Below are 20,617 nucleotides of genomic sequence, written 5' to 3' on the forward strand. Positions count from 1 at the left end.
CTTTCGGCGACTCCACCATGAACCGCCTCGGCCCCTCCGGGGTGTTCGGTTGTTGAGCCTATAGCCTCACTTGGAGAGCCAGCCCTACTACGACCCGGGACATCCTCCTCTTTTTCGACACCATCTCCCCGCTGCTGGCTTCCCGGCTCTTCCTCCTGCGGGGTGCCGACCTTGGGAGGGGACAAGAATCTTCCAGGGGCCTCCCTAGCCCGACATTGCCGAGCCTCCCTCTCAGCCCTTCGCCGGAAGACCTGTCGGTCCTTCTCTAGGACGTCTTCCCATTTATATGGGCGGGTGACCACAGTCGCGTACCACCCCCTTGCACACTCACATTTTATGAAGAGGACAATTTCCCCTTCACGCAGGTTGTGGAGGCGATCGGGCAGGTATTCGCGTTTGATGGCTTCCCGGCTGATAAATACCTCATGCCCAGTCCACTCTTCCTCGAGGAACCCGTATCCCTCGCGGACATGGAACTCCACAACCCGCCCCTGGGTCTGGGAGTCCTCCACTGACTCCCTCCGCGCCGCGTTGGACCCCTCTAGCCAAGCTAACCCCCTTAGCTTGGTCTACCACAATTGGGGAGGTCTGACTTCAGGAACACTTCCTTTAACTATCTCAGTACCAAGGGAAGGCTAAGCCCTTCCCCACTATTACAGCAGGGCGATGCTGCGGGCCCCGGTGGTGGAGGGGCGATGCTGCAGGCCCCAGTGGTGGCAGGGCGATGTTGCGTCCTCGTCCTCAGAAGCAGAGGGTGAGTGGAGGAAAAGTTCCCTATCCCGTACATAGCACTGTGTTTCGGTAAAAATGGCTGCCGGAGCATGCATAGTAATGCACGCACTGTCAAGATTCCCCTCTATCTTGAATGCGAGTGGGAAGTCACATGACCACAAGCATGTGATTTCCATAGTTGCGGTCATGTGTATTGAGAGAAGCACATAAGGCCATGGCCCCACTATCAGTATTTGGTCAGTATTCGGTCAGTATTTTTTCTCAGGCGTGGGAGCCCAAACCAGGTGAGGAACAATCAGAGAAAAGGTATAATAGAAACAAGTCACCAATTCTGCATTTATCACCCACTCCTGGTTTTGGCTCCCACTCCTGAGAAAAAATACTGACCGAACACTGACCAAATACTGATAGTGGGGCCGTGGCTTAAAGCTCCAGTCGGCACATGACGACAACTGGATAATCATAAACCAGTCCAACAAAACAACTATACAATTGCAAATATTTTTAAGAATTTATTTGGAGGCAAAACTATTTTAAGGCTCATTTAGACAATCTGATAATCAGGTAAGAGCATTTGTTAGAACATTTGTCCAGTGATTATTGGTTTGAGTAAACATGCCGGCATTCACAAAACGTTTCTACACTGGGTGATTGGATCATTCATGGCAGCATTAAAATCATCATTAACGGCAGGACATCGTCCTGTTTAAACGCAAGATGTGCTGCCGATACTGATGTTAATCTATGTGCACAGAACAATCGTTCTGTGCACCCAGAATTCAGGTCGGCATGTCTAAACAGCCATCGAGTATAGCCAATTGCCGGTCGTTTAACAGCCTCAATTGGCAGGTGTAAATGCACAATTAGACTTGTGTGAGTAGATTACACATAGCCTAAATTCTCAGCAGTCAACTTGTCTATCATAGATGCATTTAATTTACATCTGTGAGACAGAAATCAACCTTCAGTATTCACCTGCAGAAGTGTTTAGAGGTTTCAATTATTCACTGTTCTTTTCAATAAAAAGGAGCTATTTTATCAGATATCAACTTCTCCGTGGATGACATCGCAAGCTGCTTTAAGGACTCTGACATTTATTCTCTGGAGATTTCAGAGACAGTGAGGAGTCAGAATTGACAATTTCACTTTAGTTTGCCAATAACTCATTGTCCAAGAAGGAGGCAACCAAAGTCGTAAATCGCATCTTTTATTAAAATGGGAAACAGTGGCGCAACACCCGCGGTAGCAGCACAGTCACCACCACGACCAGGCCCATGAGTGTGAGGAACCCGCCAATGACAGCCCCTACTTCAGCTGCATGTGAGCTCTCGGACGCACATCCAGGTGAAGTGTATTGCAGAAAACGAACTTGATGAGTCTGTGCGCCACAATACACGCTGCCGGCCAATCAGAGGCCAGCGGCTGACATCAGCATGTACGTCATTGGGGGTGCATGGCAATGACATCATGCGCTCCCGATGCTTAAACGCTGAAGTCAGCTGCCGGCTGGAGAAGACGATTCCGCATGGCGGGGGAGCGGGGGAAAAGTGAGTAGGAGCGTTTGTTTTTTTTTCCTATGCATTGAATAACCGCGGCGCCAGCAGAATGGGGGTCATATACTAGGATGAGGGACATATAACAGGATGGGGCCCAGGATTAGGGACATATACCAGGATGGGGAACATATACCAGGATGAGGAACATATACTTGGATGGGGGACATATACCTGGATGGGGGACATCTACCAAGATTAGGGACATATACCAGGATGGGGGACATATACCAGGATGGGGGACATATAACAGGATGGGGCCCAGGATTAGGGACATATACCAGGATGGAGAACATATACCAGGATGAGGGACATATACCAGGATGACAGGATGAGAGCCATATACCTGAATGGGGGACATATACCTGGATGGGGGACGAATACCAGGATGAGAGACATATACCAGGATGGGGGACATATATCAGGATGGGGAACATATACCAGGATGAGGGACGTATACCAGGATGAGAGACATATACCAGGATGGGGGACATATACCGTGATGGGGAACATATACCAGGATGAAGGACATATACCTGGATGATGGACATATACCATGGTGGGGGACATATACCAGGATGGGGAACATATACCAGGATGAGGAACATATACCTGGATGATGGACATATACCATGGTGGGGGACATATACCAGGATGGGGAACATATACCAGGATGAGGGACATATACCAGGAAGGGGACATATACCAGGATGTAGGACACATATACCAGGATGAGAGACATATACCTGGATGGTGGACATATACCAGGGTGGGGGACATATACCAGGATGGGGGACATATACCAGGATGGGGACATATACCAGGATGTGGGACACATATACCAGGATGAGAGACATATACCTGGATGGTGGACATATACCAGGGTGAGGGACATATACCAGGATGGGGGACATATACCAGGATGGGGACATATACCAGAATGTGAGACACATATACCAGGATGAGAGACATATACCTGGATAAGGGACATATACCAGGATAAAAGATATATACCTGGATTGGGGACATATACCAGGATGGGGACATATACCAGGATGGGGGACATATACCAGGATGGGGGACACATATACCAGAAAGGGGACCATTATGGGGAGGATACATACCAGGATAAAAGACATATAAATAGATAGGGGACATATACCAGGATGGGGACATATACCAGGATGGGGAACATATACCAGGATGGGTACATATACCAGGATGGGGAACATATACCAGGATGGGGACATATACCAGGATGGGGGACACATATACCAGGATGAGAGACATATACCTGGATAAGGGACATGTACCAGGATAAAAGACATATACCGGGATAGGGGACATATACCAGGATGGGGACATATACCAGGATGAGGGACATATACCAGGATGAGAGACATATACCAGGATGGGGGACATATAACAGGATGGGGCCCAGGATTAGGGACATATACCAGGATGGAGAACATATACCAGGATGAGGGACATATACCAGGATGACAGGATGAGAGACATATACCTGGATGGGGGACATATATCTGGATGAGGGACGTATACCAGGATGAGAGACATATACCAGGATAGGGGACATATATCAGGATGGGGGACATATACCAGGATGAGGGACGTATACCAGGATGGGGGACATATACCGGGATGGGGAACATATACCAGGATGAAGGACATATAACAGGATGGGGCCCAGGATTAGGGATATTTACCAGGATGGGGAACATATACCAGGATGAGGGACATATACCTGGATGATGGACATATACCAGGGTGGGGGACATATACCAGGATGGGGAACATATACCAGGATGAGGGACATATACCAGGATGGGGACATATACCAGGATGAGAGACATATACCTGGACGGTGGACATATACCAGGGTGGGGGACATATAGCAGGATGGGGGACATATACCAGGATGGGGACATATACCAGGATGTGGGACACATATACCAGGAAGAGAGACATATACCTGGATGGTGGACATATACCAGGGTGGGGGACATATACCAGGATGGGGGACATATACCAGGATGGGAACATATACCAGGATGTGGGACACATATACCAGGATGAGAGACATATACCTGGATGGTGGACATATACCAGGATAAAAGACATATACCTGGATAGGGGACATATACCAGGATGGGGACATATACCAGGATGGGGGACATATACCAGGATGGGGGACACATATACCAGAAAGGGGACCATTATGGGGAGGATACATACCAGGATAAAAGATATATACCTGGATAGGGGACATATACCAGGATGCGGACATATACCAGGATGGGGAACATATATCAGGATGGGTACATATACCAGGATGGGGAACATATACCAGGATGGGGACATATACCAGGATGGGGGACACATATACCAGGATATGGGACACATATACCAGGATGAGAGACATATACCTGGATAAGGGACATATACCGGAATAAGGGACATATACCAGGATGGGGACATATACCAGGATGGGGGACATATACCAGGATGGGGGACATATACCAGGATGAGAGACATATACCAGGATGGGGGACATATACCGGGATGGGGAACATATACCAAGATGAAGGACATATAACAGGATGGGGCCCAGGATTAGGGATATTTACCAGTATGGGGAACATATACCAGGATGAGGGACATATACCTGGATGATGGACATATATCAGGGTGGGGGACATATACCAGGATGGGGGACATATACCAGGATGGGGACATATACCAGGATGTGGGACACATATACCAGGATGAGAGACATATACCTGGATGGTGGACATATACCAGGGTGAGGGACATATACCAGGATGGGGGACATATACCTGGATAAGGGACATATACCAGGATAAAAGATATATACCTGGATTGGGGACATATACCAGGATGGGGACATATACCAGGATGGTGGACATATACCCAGATGGGGGACACATATACCAGAAAGGGGACCATTATGGGGAGGATACATACCAGGATAAAAGACATATACATAGATACAGGATGGGGACATATACCAGGATGGGGAACATATACCAGGATGGGTACATATACCAGGATGGGGAACATATACCAGGATGGGGACATATACCAGGATGGGGGACACATATACCAGGATATGGGACACATATACCAGGATGAGAGACATATACCTGGATAATGGACATATACCAGGATAAAAGACATATACCGGGATAGGGGACATATACCAGGATGGGGACATATACCAGGATGAGGGACATATACCAGGATGAGAGACATATACCAGGATGGGGGACATATCACAGGATGGGGCCCAGGATTAGGGACATATACCAGGATGGAGAACATATACCAGGATGAGGGACATATACCAGGATGACAGGATGAGAGACATATACCTGGATGGGGGACATATATCTGGATGAGGGACGTATACCAGGATGAGAGACATATACCAGGATGGGGGACATATATCAGGATGGGGGACATATACCAGGATGAGGGACGTATACCAGGATGAGAGACATATACCAGGATGGGGGACATATACCGGGATGGGGAACATATACCAGGATGAAGGACATATAACAGGATGGGGCCCAGGATTAGGGTTATTTACCAGGATGGGGAACATATACCAGGATGAGGGACATATACCTGGATGATGGACATATACCAGGGTGGGGGACATATACCAGGATGGGGAACATATACCAGGATGAGGGACATATACCAGGATGGGGACATATACCAGGATGAGAGACATATACCTGGACGGTGGACATATACCAGGGTGGGGGACATATAGCAGGATGGGGGACATATAACAGGATGGGGACATATACCAGGATGTGGGACACATATACCAGGAAGAGAGACATATACCTGGATGGTGGACATATACCAGGGTGGGGGACATATACCAGGATGGGGGACATATACCAGGATGGGGACATATACCAGGATGTGGGACACATATACCAGGATGAGAGACATATACCTGGATTAGGGACATATACCAGGATAAAAGACATATACCTGGATAGGGGACATATACCAGGATGGGGACATATACCAGGATGGGGGACATATACCAGGATGGGGGACACATATACCAGAAAGGGGACCATTATGGGGAGGTTACATACCAGGATAAAAGACATATACCTGGATAGGGGACATATACCAGGATGCGGACATATACCAGGATGGGGAACATATATCAGGATGGGTACATATACCAGGATGGGGAACATATACCAGGATGGGGACATATACCAGGATGGGGGACACATATACCAGGATATGGGACACATATACCAGGATGAGAGACATATACCTGGATAAGGGACATATACCGGAATAGGGGACATATACCAGGATGGGGACATATACCAGGATGGGGGACATATACCAGGATGGGGGACATATACCAAGATGAAGGACATATAACAGGATGGGGCCCAGGATTAGGGATATTTACCAGGATGGGGAACATATACCAGGATGAGGGACATATACCTGGATGATGGACATATACCAGGGTGGGGGACATATACCAGGATGGGGAACATATACCAGGATGAGGGACATATACCAGGATGGGGACATATACCAGGATGCGGGACACATATACCAGGATGAGAGACATATACCTGGATGGTGGACATATACCAGGGTGGGGGACATATACCAGGATGGGGGACATATACCAGGATGGGGGACATATACCAGGATGTGGGACACATTTACCAGGAAGAGAGACATATACCTGGATGATGGACATATATCAGGATGGGGGACATATACCAGGATGGGGACATATACTAGGATGTGGGACACATATACCAGGATGAGAGACATATACCTGGATAAGTGACATATACCAGGATAAAATACATATACCTTGATAGGGGACATATACCAGGATGGGGGACATATACCAGGATGGGGGACACATATACCAGAAAGGGGACCATTATGGGGAGGATACATACCAGGATAAAAGACATATACCTGGATAGGGGACATATACCAGGATGGGGACATATACCAGGATGGGGAACATATACCAGGATGGGAACATATACCAGGATGGTGGACACATATACCAGGATATGGGACACATATACCTGGATGAGAGACATATACCTGGATAAGGGACATATACCAGGTTAAAAGACATAAACCAGGATAGGGGACATATACCAGGATGGGGACATATACCAGGATGGGGAACATATACCAGGATGGGGGACATATACCAGGATGGGGACATATACCAGGATGTGGGACACATATACCAGGATGAGAGACATATACCTGGATGGTGGACATATACCAGGGTGGGGGACATATACCAGGATGGGGGACATATACCAGGATGTGGGACACATATACCAGGATGAGAGACATATACCTGCATAAGAGACATATACCTGGATAAAAGACATATAACTGGATAGGGGACATATACCAGGATGGGGACATATACCAGGATGGGGAACATATACCAAGATGGGTACATATACCAGGATGGGGAACATATACCAGGATGGGGGACATATACCAGGATGGGGGACACATATACCAGGATATGGGACACATATACCAGAAAGAGAGACATATACCTGGATAAGGGACATATACCAGGTAAAAGACATATACCGGGATAGGGGACATATGCCAGGATGGGGACATATACCAGGATGGGGGACATATACCAGGATGGGGGACACATATACCAGAATGGGGACCATTATGGGGAGGATACATACCTGGAAGAGGCCCAGGATGGGGAACATTACTAGATAATGGGGGAGAGGGGGAAACTCATATGTCCTTATAGAAATTAGAGCACTACAAGGGCCCATACATGTGACCAACATGCAGGGGAGGGTGTAGGGGGGCCCAGGTCCAAATTTTGCACTGGGGCTCATTGGACTCTAGTTATGCCACTGTAAGGAACCAAGACCATTTATAAAAAGATGAGTGTTGAGATAACAGCAGAACAGGATCAAGTGCGGATGACCTTTGGTGGTATATATTATCAAAATGGCAACAACATCACCTGTATTTCCTTATGATAAAGTTCTAAATACTAAAAAAGACCTTATCCAAACAATGTTTTATCGATCTGTACTGTAGATTTTGAAGCATTTTAGAAATCCTTCATATTTGCACCTATAATTCTGCAGGGTGTCACTTTATTTAAAATGCTAAAAATATTTATATAAAATATACTACTATTCATTGTATAATAACAGTATGTGAATATAGTGAAAATAAAATCATTACACCATTAGTGTCCTCAAATAACTGCTGTAGCTCCATGAAACAAAAGCCGACAGAGGAGGTATTGACAACGCAGCTTGTAACTTTTCTCTATTTCTCATGAATGCAGCCAGCCAGAAAACATTAAATCATGGTTAGTCTAATATCTAGCATTCAATAGTTTTGCAAAGAGTCTGAGCATGAGAGGTGAAAATGATTATTATGAAACACAAATGATGATCTGTGGTAGTATTGGGATTAAAATGTTAAAAGGGGCTATCCCATTATATAAATACATATATATTGTTTCTGTCCAAATATATATGGACTTAACTGTATATATATATATATATATATATATATATATATATATATATATATATATATATATATACAGTTAAGTCCATATATATTTGGACAGAAACAACATTTTTTTCATTTTAGTTCTAGACATTACCACAATGAATTTTAAACAAAACAATTCATATGCGGTTGAAGTTCAGACTTTCAGCTTTCATTTGAGGGTATCCACATTAAAATTGGATGAAGGGTTTAGGAGTTTCAGCTCCTTAACATGTGCCACCCTGTTTTTAAAGGGAACAAAAGTAATTGGACAATTGACTTCAAGGCTATTTCATGGACAGGTGTGGGCAATCCCTTCGTTAAGTCATTCTCAATTAAGCAGATAAAATGCCTGGAGTTGATTTGAGGTGTGGTGCTTGCATTTGGAAGGTTTTGCTGTGAAGTAAACATGCGGTCAAATGAGCTCTTCATGCAGGTGAAACAAGCCATCCTTAATCTGCAAAAACAGAAAAAACCCATCTGAGAAATTGCTACAATATTAGGAGTGGCAAAATCTACAGTTTGGTACATCCTGAGAAAGAAAGAAAGCACTGGTGAACTCATCAATGCAAAAAGACCTGGGCGCCCACGGAACACAACAGTGGTGGATGATTGCAGAATAATCTCCATGGTGAAGAGAAACCCCTTCACAACAGCCAACCAAGTGAACAACACTCTCCAGGAGGTAGGCATATCAATATCCAAATCTACCATAAAGAGAAGAGTGCATGAAAGTAAATACAGAGGGTTCACTGCACGGTGCAAGCCACTCATAAGCATCAAGAATAAAAAGGCTAGACTGGACTTTGCTTAAAAAAACATCTAAAAAAGCCAGCACAGTTCTGGAAGAACATTCTTTGGACAGATGAAACCAAGATCAACCTTTACCAGAATGATGGAAAGAGAAAAGTATGGCGAACCTTTACCAGAATGATGGAAAGAGAAAAGTATGGCTCATGATCCAAAGCATACCACATCATCTGTAAAACACGGCGGAAGCAGTGTGATGGCTTGGGCATGCATGGCTGCCAGTGGCACTGGGTCACTAGTGTTTATTGATGATGTGACACGGGACAGAAGCAGCCGAATGAATTCTGATGTATTCAGAGCCATACTGTGTGCTCAGATCCAGCCAAATGCAGCCAAACTGATTGGTCGTCGTTTCATACTACAGATGGACAATCACCCAAAACATAAAGCCAAAGCAACCCAGGAGTTTATTAAAGCAAAGAAGTGGAATATTCTTGAATGGCCAAGTCAGTCACCTGATCTCAACCCAATTGAGCATGCATTTCACTTGTTAAAGACTAAACTTCAGACAGAAAGGCCCACAAACAAACAGCAACTGAAAACCACCGCAGTGAAGGCCTGGCAGAGCATCAAAAAGGAGGAAACACAGCGTCTGGTGATGTCCATGAGTTCAAGACTTCAGGCAGTCATTGCCAACAAAGGGTTTTCAACCAAGTACTAGAAATGAACATTTTATTAACAATTATTTAATCTGTCCAATTACTTTTGGTCCCTTTAAAAACAGGGTGGCACATGTTAAGGAGCTGAAACTCCTAAACCCTTCATCCAATTTTAATGTGGATACCCTCAAATGAAAGCTGAAAGTCTGAACTTCAACTGCATCTGAATTGTTTTGTTTAAAATTCATTGTGGTAATGTCTAGAACCAAAATTAGAAAAATGTTGTCTCTGTCCAAATATATATGAACCTAACTGTATATATATATATCTGTCTTGTAAATACATTGGTACTCAAAGGACCACATTGATCCCAAAGGCAATGCTGGTAAATTCCCGTTCTTGGTAGACAAGTAGATGCCCATGTGCAGCAAAGTCACTAGGAGTATAGAAATTACCAATTGCACAACTCTACTAGATATTTTTGGTATCTTCCATTGATTAAAATAGAGGCTGCAAATTCATGCCCATTTCTTGAACCAGGAACAGGAATCAGGAATCCCAGTTCTTTAAACTGGTGGGTATCACTCTGAGATTGGAGTTTTATGGTAGATACATAACCTCTAAGGTTCATTTACACGAGCATATAATCGTTTATATAGGATGAGAATCATGAATGAAATGGTTGAATAGTGATCATTACATCATAACATCGACCATCCTGCACCGTGTTCACACAGACAGATCGGACGTGTAGTTATGTGCTCATCGTTCAAAACCCAATAGTGATATTATTTATTTTGAAAACACAAATTCAGTTTCGTACATACATTTCCGTTGATACTGTACAAAGAAAATTTAATCGAATTAGCAAAGCGAAATTCTTTTTTGATAATCACGAATATTTATTTGTTCCAACTGCTACTACACTATTTATTGCCTTGGAATAACCCTATCTATGAGTCGACTTTCCACTTTTTGCCAGTGAAATCGTTGCACAAGCGAACAATCTTCATTTACATTACACAATTTTCGAAAGTTGAACGAGAATTTTTTTGCTCACCTAAGCGACTTTATACACAATGAACGAGCATTTTTGGGCACATTGTTCAGTTGCTCAACATATTCACATTACAATTATTGTGAACGATGGGTTGTTACCGCTAGAATGCGACGGATTATCGGCCGGTGTAAATGAAGCTTGGCTGCGTATATTAAGGATGGAAATGGCACATTTTCTGATAATACAGAAATTTGTAGTAAAAAAAAGAGCAAATTGTGCTGGGCAGTGTAGTTCAGAACTGTATTATGACATTAAGTGGGTAATTTAAAGAAGCACTCTAGCAATTATTGCAATTATTTGTACATATAATGCTAATTCGCTACCACTATTCTAGTTGTGTAATTTGCTTCATTCTGGCTCAGTTCCATCCAACCACCCCCGAGCCTTCATTACAGGCAGCTGTTTCATGTAATCTTCAGTCTGACAACCAAATCTGTTGTTCAAAAGTGAAGACATTAAGGTTGCATTTACATTGCACAAAGTGCGATGTTAAATGACTGCCAACCAGTAACATGTTTGGTGGTCAGCGGTTGTTTGATTGTCAGTTTAGAGAGGCTGACCGCACTTTATATGTGAACTGAAGACCAGTAACAGTATTCATGAGCTGCTATTGTTCATGTCAGCACTAGACTCCTATTTACAGAGGAAAATGTGCTGCCGAGAACTATGATCTTTTGTGCAGCACAAAAAATTATTTCACCCTACGAACGAGAAAGGGTGACTGGCAGCCTGTTTAAACTGCACAATTGTCATGAAACGAGCCTTCCTAGTTCATAATAATCATGCAGTGTAAATGGATTGTAAATTATTCCCTGACTTCCTGTGAACTATAAAACTACATTATCATGTCTTCCTAGCAAATGTCTTCAAATCCCTCATACAATAGCAAGGACAAAGGGGTTTAATTTCTGTGCTGCCACAAATACCAATGGATATTCCAGGGAAAGAATCAGGATCCAAGATAAAGGAATGCGGTTTATTGTTGATGCGTTTCAAAGTATAATAAACTTCTTCCTCTGAACAAATCACAAGTGCAGGACTGAACCCATGTGTGGGATTATTCTCCACATTGATCAAATCCCTTCTGGCTCATAAACCGCTTCCCACCCTGCTCTGCCCTCCTCGCTCCTCTGTATGTCCCCCCATCCAGCTGAAGATATTCTGCTCTCCAGAAATAAAAACTGCATTGTGATTGGTTATAATGGGCATTAAAGGCAGGTGATTATTTTGTGGTTGTGATCCCTACTTGAGCTTTAATAATGTGGTCCTATGTCCATTGTAGGCATATAACTTTGCACAGAGTCTTGATAAAAAAAATATCCTACTTTTGTGTCTACAGTTCTTATCCTAGCCTCTGTGCTTCCATGGTTATGGGATATAGTATATCCTTTATAGTTCAGGTCTATAGCCATGCTCCCTATCACCTGTCCCCAACTTCTTTTAGCCTATCAAATTAAAGAAATAAAGGATCACTACATGTGGCTATGATTGAAGCTGAATGAATAAAACAAAATAATATACTCATACTAAAATTTTCTAAATATTGAATTAAAACAAGATATAGTAAGCGGACCTGTCATCAGATTAAAAGTGTCTAGTTTTGTTTCTTATTTTATTCTCACTGTTCACCTGAGTATCACGGTTTTTGTTTTTTTAAAATCCGCCAAACGGTTCCAGAGATATGGGCCGTTTTATTTAATGCAAATTTTCATTGTCTTTACCAAAGGGGTGTGGCTCACAGAGTAATAACGCCGCGACGTCTAAAGACACGCCCCCGAGGATCTTTTGAGTCACTCCCCCTCAGGACAATGAAAATTGGCGCTAAATAAAAAGACTTCTATCCCCGGAACTGTATGGCGGATGGGGGATTAAAAAAACAAAGAAACAAGACCAAAATAATCAGGGGAGAAGTGAGAATAAAATAAGATAAAAATTGGCTACTTTTTAATATTATTTTCCAGTAACTTTATATTTTCTATTTCCAAATCAGGACATTAAACATGTCTGAAGTTATGGGGTTTGGATAGAAAGGAGGGATGGGATTTATTGATGTAAAATCAGAAATTTGTCTACTATTCGCAAAAAGCATTTTTGGTAATAAATATTTTTTAAAGGAAAAAAAGACGCCAATACTATACAGTAAGGCTAGAAACAGTTATGAGGACATTTTCTTAGTATTTTAAAAATTATATAATGAATAGATGAAACAGTATGGCTGAAGTGTGAGCGGAATAGATAACGACCATAGAGCTTCCCAGTGTGGACACAATGTAATTTCTGTACGGAAGAACAACGGTATAAGAAATAGACAATCTAGAGTAAACACAAAGATTCCGTATCTAACAGGACAGAGAGAAACTCTCTCAAATATTGGGAAACTGAAAAAGATATTTAACCCCACAAGACATCCCATCTGTGTATAATGACTAATTTGTACAAACATCCAAGCCTGAAACCACCGAGGGAAACATTCACTGAACTGCAGACATTGGAAGAGAAATTGGAAGCTTTGCTAATGCTCGCTGCCAGTTTGTGTGATATAGAGCATCAAAGCACAGCGTGAACTAAATCCAGTCAGTAACTAACACACACAGTGCTGCAGCCTCAATCTTACATCTGCTAGACCTGAAGGAACAATGTACAATAGTTATTGCGCAGCTAAGGTGGGTCAGCCTTGTCTAGTTGACTATTCTTTATAGTGCATATAATAAGTAACTATGTGATTCATCAAATAACGGCTCTCGGTAGAATAGCCCAAATGGCTTGTCCCTGTGCCAGATACGGTATTCAACTATTTTTTATTCATATAGCGCCAACATAATCCAAAGCACTTTGCATATTAGATGAACCTCAAGCAGAGCCATGGGCATGTGCATTGGAAAACAGAGTCTCGAAAGGTGCACATTATGTCAAGGGAAAAGCTACATATGACAACGGGACTTCATCTTGACCACATAGTATACAGCTAAGAGGTTGTAAATTTCTATGAAATTGGAGGCATATAGAGGAACAGTATAGCCCCATAAAAGACCCTGATGTTACAGTGCTCAACATAACTGAGTACACCCCAACAGATTTGTTAGAAACCATTTAGGTTCCTTTCAGAATCAACATTTCCTATTGGACGCCATACTACAAAATACTCCTATAAATGTGGATCATTGATTGCAAACAAGATTTGTTATTTTGCACAACCCAAAAAAAAGACATTTTTGAACAAATTCATTCAAGACCATGCTGCAAAAAGAAGTACACTCCAATGAAAGTCTGAAGAGCAAAGTTTACGCTACAAAATTCTAAACAACAAAAATTCAACCACACGTAAGTCATTAAAAAGGTGTCCAGTAGGCTATAAAAGGGTGTTACTTAACAAAGAAAACGCCTTTGCATTTCACTTTGTGATTTATATCTATATAAATCTGGTATTTCTGTAATCGCACTTGACCCGAATAAAGTCGTCTAATCACTTCTACTGTATGAGGAGCGGTGTAAAAAATCAATAAAACCAATTCTTGACCTGCTGTTGATTTGTTCATTCTGCTTCCCAAAGTTCTCAGTATGGCTCAGCTCACATTTATCCTGCGCTCTGCGCTGAGCGCTTACACTGGGGTTTCCATGCAAATCTCAGAAATACTTGATTCAGAAATGAGGCAGATGGAGACACTGTGGACACTGTCTTGCCTATGACACAGTGGTGTCCATCTTTTTAAGCTTGTATAAAAGCGTGGTCGGGAACAGTTTTATGTGCCTCTGAAAAAAAGGACATCACTGAACAGAGGCCAGACAGAGTCCAGAGTAACTATGCTCCCTCATTATAGTGAATGGATCCCTCAATGGTTTCATCTGAATCGCATTATTCAGAGATTTAGATGGAAACCCAATGTAAGTGCTCAGCGTAGAGCACAGGATAAAAGTGATCAAAAATGTTAACTAAAATATTCCCAATAAAAGCTTCAACTCAATCCACACAAAAAGCCCCTACTCAGGTCCGTCATCTGTCAATGGAAATATAGGGGGCTTCCACATTACTGGTAGCACAAAGGCCCTGGAAAAGCGAAATGGCTCCTCGCCCCCCAAAAGAAATCCAGCGAATTCTGTGCTCTCAAATCTAAATACCCCCCCCCTTCTGAACCCCACAGTGTGCCTAAACCACAGCGTCCAAATGTTTGACATTTCTGTTGCGATGAGTACCCACTTAAGTTATCGGTGCATGTCTCCAGAAGCATAAGCTGGGCACAGTGCATGGACCCTACAATGTATGGGCACTACATTGGCAGATTTGCAATTTTCACTCACTGCTATTTGTTTCTGGAAAACACCCATGGTGTCAAAATTGTTACAGAATCTGTAGATAAATTCCTAAAGGGGAATAATTTTCCAAAATAGGGTCACTTGAGGGGGGATTCTGCTCTTCTGGCACTTAGGGGCTCTGTATATAGAGTCCTTAGACTATTCTATGAAAATTTGTTCTCCAAGAGTCAAATAGCGCTTTGTCCCTCCCAAGTCTTGGCTAAGCAGTACTGCACAGCCACACATGGGGAAAAGCCACATTCAGCAGAAATTGGGTGAGAAATCTTGGGCCATTTTTACACATTCCCCTGTGTGAAAATGTAAAATCTGGGGCTAAAACAAAGTTTTTGTGGTAAAAATGTAATTATTTTTCTTCACTGCCCAATGTTATAACATTCTGTAACACACCCGTGGTGTCAATATGATCACTCCACCCCTAGATGAATTCATTGAGAGGTGTAGTATGTAAAATGAGGTATCTCTGCTACAAAACAAGCACAAATAAAACAGTAGCTCTCCCATTAAATATACCAGTCCCCCAACTAAACCTCATGTGTAATAATTTTAAATACCATTGGAAAGACACCACCCTCAAATATTTAGGAATTAATCTTACATCTTCATTTTCAACCCTCTATGAAAATAATTTACCATCATTATATAAAGAAATCTGGTCCCTTTTGACGAGATAGATGTCCTTACCCCCTATCCCTATTTGGTTGTATCTCTGCAATAAAAATAAATTACCATTCTCCCAAAATTATTATACTTGTTTGAAACCCTACCCATACATATTCCACTCAGAGATTTAAGGTCACTTGAGGCAGCTGCTTTGAAATTCATATGGGCAAGAAAAGCCACAGAATCTCAAAGTCAATTTTGCTGAATGGCAAAAATATGGGAGGCCTGGGAGTCCCTCATTTTATACATTATTACTGGGCAAGTCACTTACACAGAATACCGGCATGGTCATCTAAACCGGCTCACACAAAATGGATGGAAATTGAAAAATTTTGGCTTGTCCCAGCCCACCCTAATTATCTGATATGGAATGGTCTTTACACTCCTTGAAATGAACTCCTGGGCCCAATGAATCACGTTGGAGACATTTGGAGGTCCTGCGCCAAAAAATTCACGTTATTATCCACAAGCTCCCCTCTTACTTCTTTCCTATTCCACCGAAAATTTCCATGAAAGCTTGACTCCCTCAATAACCAGAATGTGGGCTCATACTGGCCTGTTTAATTTTGCAGACATAGCAAACTATAAAACAAGGACTTTGCTCCCTTATGATGAGATGAAATCTAAATTGGTCGTTCCTATGCTCCCATTATTCAAACACATTAAGATCAGGCATTTTGCCTCATCCCCATTTCACAGTTTACAGGTTTCTATCCCAACACCTTTTGAAAGCCCTCAACGAAGGGCTTAATCTCTGATGTCTATAATATTATACAAAACCCCAATGGAAATTCCTTGACTAGGCATCCATATAGGCTCATATGAAAAAGTTATTTGGGTAGAACTCGAGTCGAGAGCAGCCATTTTGGCATCTTGTATTGCTCATAAAGAGAACCAATACAAGATCCTCCACTTCTGGTACCATACTTCTGAGCTTCTTCATAAATTAGATCCATCTATTTCCGCCTTATGTTGGAGATGTGCCTTGTAGACAGGATCTACCGGTATATTCCTCCTATTTTGGGATGCTCCCTGATAAGACTATTCTGGACAAATGTACAAACATTGATTAAACAGGTCCTTGATTTAGACCTATCATTAGATTCTCAACACTTTTTACTTAATATTTTCCCGCAGAATATATCTAAAAGAACCGTTAGACTTCTTATACACATATTGATGGCTGCAAGATGTTTGATAGCTGCTCATTGGAAACATACCTCCCCCGTCTATATATGTAGATTCAAGGTGCTCACTACACTTTTAGATAAGTTCATTGAGAGATTTAGTTTCCAAAATGGGGTCACTTCTGGGGGGTTTCCATTACTTAGACACATCAGGGGCTCTGCAAATGCAACATGGCGTCCGCTATCTATTCCAGTCAATTTTGCGCTACAAAAGTCAAAAAGTGCTCCTTCCCTTCCAAGCCCTGCCATGCATCCAAACAGTATTTGGCGTACGCAGGAGAAATTGCACAACCCATTTTTATGGTCCATTTTCTCCTGTTACCCTTGTGAAAATCAAAAATTTGGGGCTAACACAACATTTTTTGGGGAAAAGTTAAATTTTCATTTTTTCCTTCCAGATTACTTTAATTCCTGTGAAGCACTTAAAGGGTTAAAAAACCTTCTTGAATGTGATTTTGAGCACTTTGAGGGGTGCAGTTTTTAAAATGGTGTCACTTTTGGGTATTTTCTGTCACATAGGCCCCCAAAGTCACTTCAAATGTGATGTGGTCCATAAAAAAATTGGTGTTGTAAACTTTACTGGAAAAACGAAAAATTGCTGATAAACTTTTAACCCTTCTAACTTCCTAACTGAAAAAAAATTATGTTTCAAAAATGATTCTGATGTAAAGTAGACATGTGATAAATGTTAGTTATGCCACACGATATAGATAATAAATATCTGGTTTAAGGGCATAAAAAAATCAAAGTTTGAAAATTGCAAAATGTTCACATTTATTGTAAATTTTTTGATATTTGCATAAATAAATGCAAACTATATTGACCAAAATTTATGAAGTACAATGAGTCATGTAAAAAAAAGTCTCAGAATCACAGGGATATCTTGAAGCGTTTCAGAGTTTTTACCTCATAAAGTGATTTTGGTCAGAATTGTAAAATTTTGCCTGGTGAGGAAGGGGAAAACAGGCTTTTGGGTAAAGGGGTTAAAATCTTACTTTTCCAAAGTCGTGTACTCATTTATGCTGAGCACTGTCTATAATGTCTTCATAGCACTTGGAAGTAGTTTAAAGTCATAATACACACAATTATACATAGTTATGAAGTGATGCATGTTCTACATTGATGAATATGGTCCTAGAGTCTATGTAATTCTACAGTCTATATAAGTGTTTCCAGTGATGAAGCAACTGCTGGGCTCAACATATTGGAAATGTAATACTAGACAGAGGAAAATTCACAAATGATTATACAGCCATTCTGACTCAGGTTTTCAAAGTAAGTACACCAGCCTCATCAGCTCTAAGAGATCTATTTAATATTGTACGCAGTTTGTTTTGTGACATCTGTAAACAAATCCACTTTAAATGGAACCTGTCATGTAATTCACGCAGCTTGAACCACAGGCGTCATGAATTAGACTGGGTTCCTCATTACAAACATCTATATTGTGACATTTCAGAAACAACATAGTTGCAAACGGGACTGGATATAAGGTGATTATGACGACTAGTCAAGGGAGTGGATACTCTGTTTTTTTCCTGCCTAATGCTTCTTAGTTGACACATCATAGGTTGAGATCAGTTAAGCAGAGGCGGGAAGAAACAGCGCTCCTGCCCCCTTCTCTAGTCTTCATCCTCTCTTCCTTAGCCCCATCTTCAGTGAGTCATTGTAATGACAGAACCAGTCTCTGATGCAAGCTACCTGTAGTTTGGGGATCATGACTCAGGTGTAGTGATGAGCGAGTATGTCTCACTAACCCTTTCGGTGAGCACACTCGGGTGCTCTCCGAGTATTTTGGCATGCTCAGAATTTTTTTTACTGTTGCCACGGCTGCAACTGTCATGGCTGTTAGACAGCTGTGACACATACAGGGATTGCCTGTTTGACAGGCAATCTCTGCATGTGTCACAGCTGTCTAACAGTCGTGACACTTGCAGCCGCGGCGTCAATAAAAGAAATGCTGAGCATGCCAAAATAGTCAGCGTGCTGACCGAAAGGGGTAATGAGACATACTCGCTCATCACTACTCAGGTGTCAGACTGATGTTAAGCAGTGTGCACATGAAGTTATCTAATTCCTGAATGTCAGAAACTCATGGGCAGCAAGCAGAATGGCCAGCTTTGAAGAACAGGTATTGTGCTAGGTAAGGGATGTCTGAAATGGAAACACATTAAAATAAACTAAGTTAGCATATCCCTGATGGATTTGGTTTATTATTTATTAATTCATTAATTTATTTTCAGTGCCGTTCAGCAGATATATTGGCATATATATTATGATATATTGGAATATTTTCTTATACCTAGAACATTCCTTACAAACAGCTTTTTTATATTGTATCATGAAGTAAGCTCATCAATAACATTAGTCTTATTGACTTATTGCTAATTAACTATTGCATCTTAAAATAACGCAGTGAAATAAAATATACTATATGTGAAATACACATTCAAAGTCTATTGTTCTAAGTAGAAATACCTGCAGAAATAACAGTATCGTCTGGATGGGAAATGTATATGCAAGTTATTACTCACCAGTCTTCCTATAAAGAATTATTTCTGTCTTAAACTCCCTTTTCTCGTCCAGAGCTTTCTGAATCTGCACTTTTAGCTGCTCGCTGGTTTCCTGGCCATAGAGAAACTTACAGGCACAACTCTTCTGCATCACTTCAGCTCGGGCAAATCCAGTCAAGTCACAGAACCCATCGGAGCAATAGACTATGGGGAACAAGTTCTGCACCTGAGCGTTCCCCAAGACAAAATTGCTGTCTGCAGAAAGAAAAGAAAATTTGTGTTGGTAAAGCTTTTTAGAAGACATGTCTGTAATAATTTGCTCAGATACAATACTTGCCAACAAATATCAGATTATCATCATTTTAGCCTATTTTCTTTTTCTTCCTATTTTTATTATTACAACCTTCTACAACAGGCAACATAAGACAGTGACAGGAGATTATCACTAGAGGACTAAACTTGCTGCTATGTAATCCTCCATATTCATGAGCTCTGAATAACCCCGCCCACACCCCTGATTGGCTGCTTTCTGTGTGCACTGTGCAGAGGCAGAAATCTGCCAATC

General features: G+C 41.9%; 1 protein-coding gene across 1 annotated transcript in view; it reads right to left on the bottom strand.

The window, feature by feature from the left end:
- The window catches only part of LOC141161570 (voltage-gated delayed rectifier potassium channel KCNH8-like), a 754,200-nt gene that overhangs the window by 463,933 nt on the left and 269,650 nt on the right, over window positions 1–20,617 (bottom strand). The window contains exon 2 of the mRNA XM_073646536.1: window positions 20,074–20,307. Coding sequence (XP_073502637.1) covers window positions 20,074–20,307 — 234 coding nt within the window. The remainder of the gene's footprint in view (window positions 1–20,073; window positions 20,308–20,617) is intronic.

This window comes from Phyllobates terribilis, unplaced genomic scaffold, assembly GCF_046119375.1.
Source record: "Phyllobates terribilis strain yellow unplaced genomic scaffold, ASM4611937v1 Scaffold_9__5_contigs__length_417890890, whole genome shotgun sequence".
Classification (NCBI taxonomy): Eukaryota; Metazoa; Chordata; class Amphibia; order Anura; family Dendrobatidae; genus Phyllobates; species Phyllobates terribilis.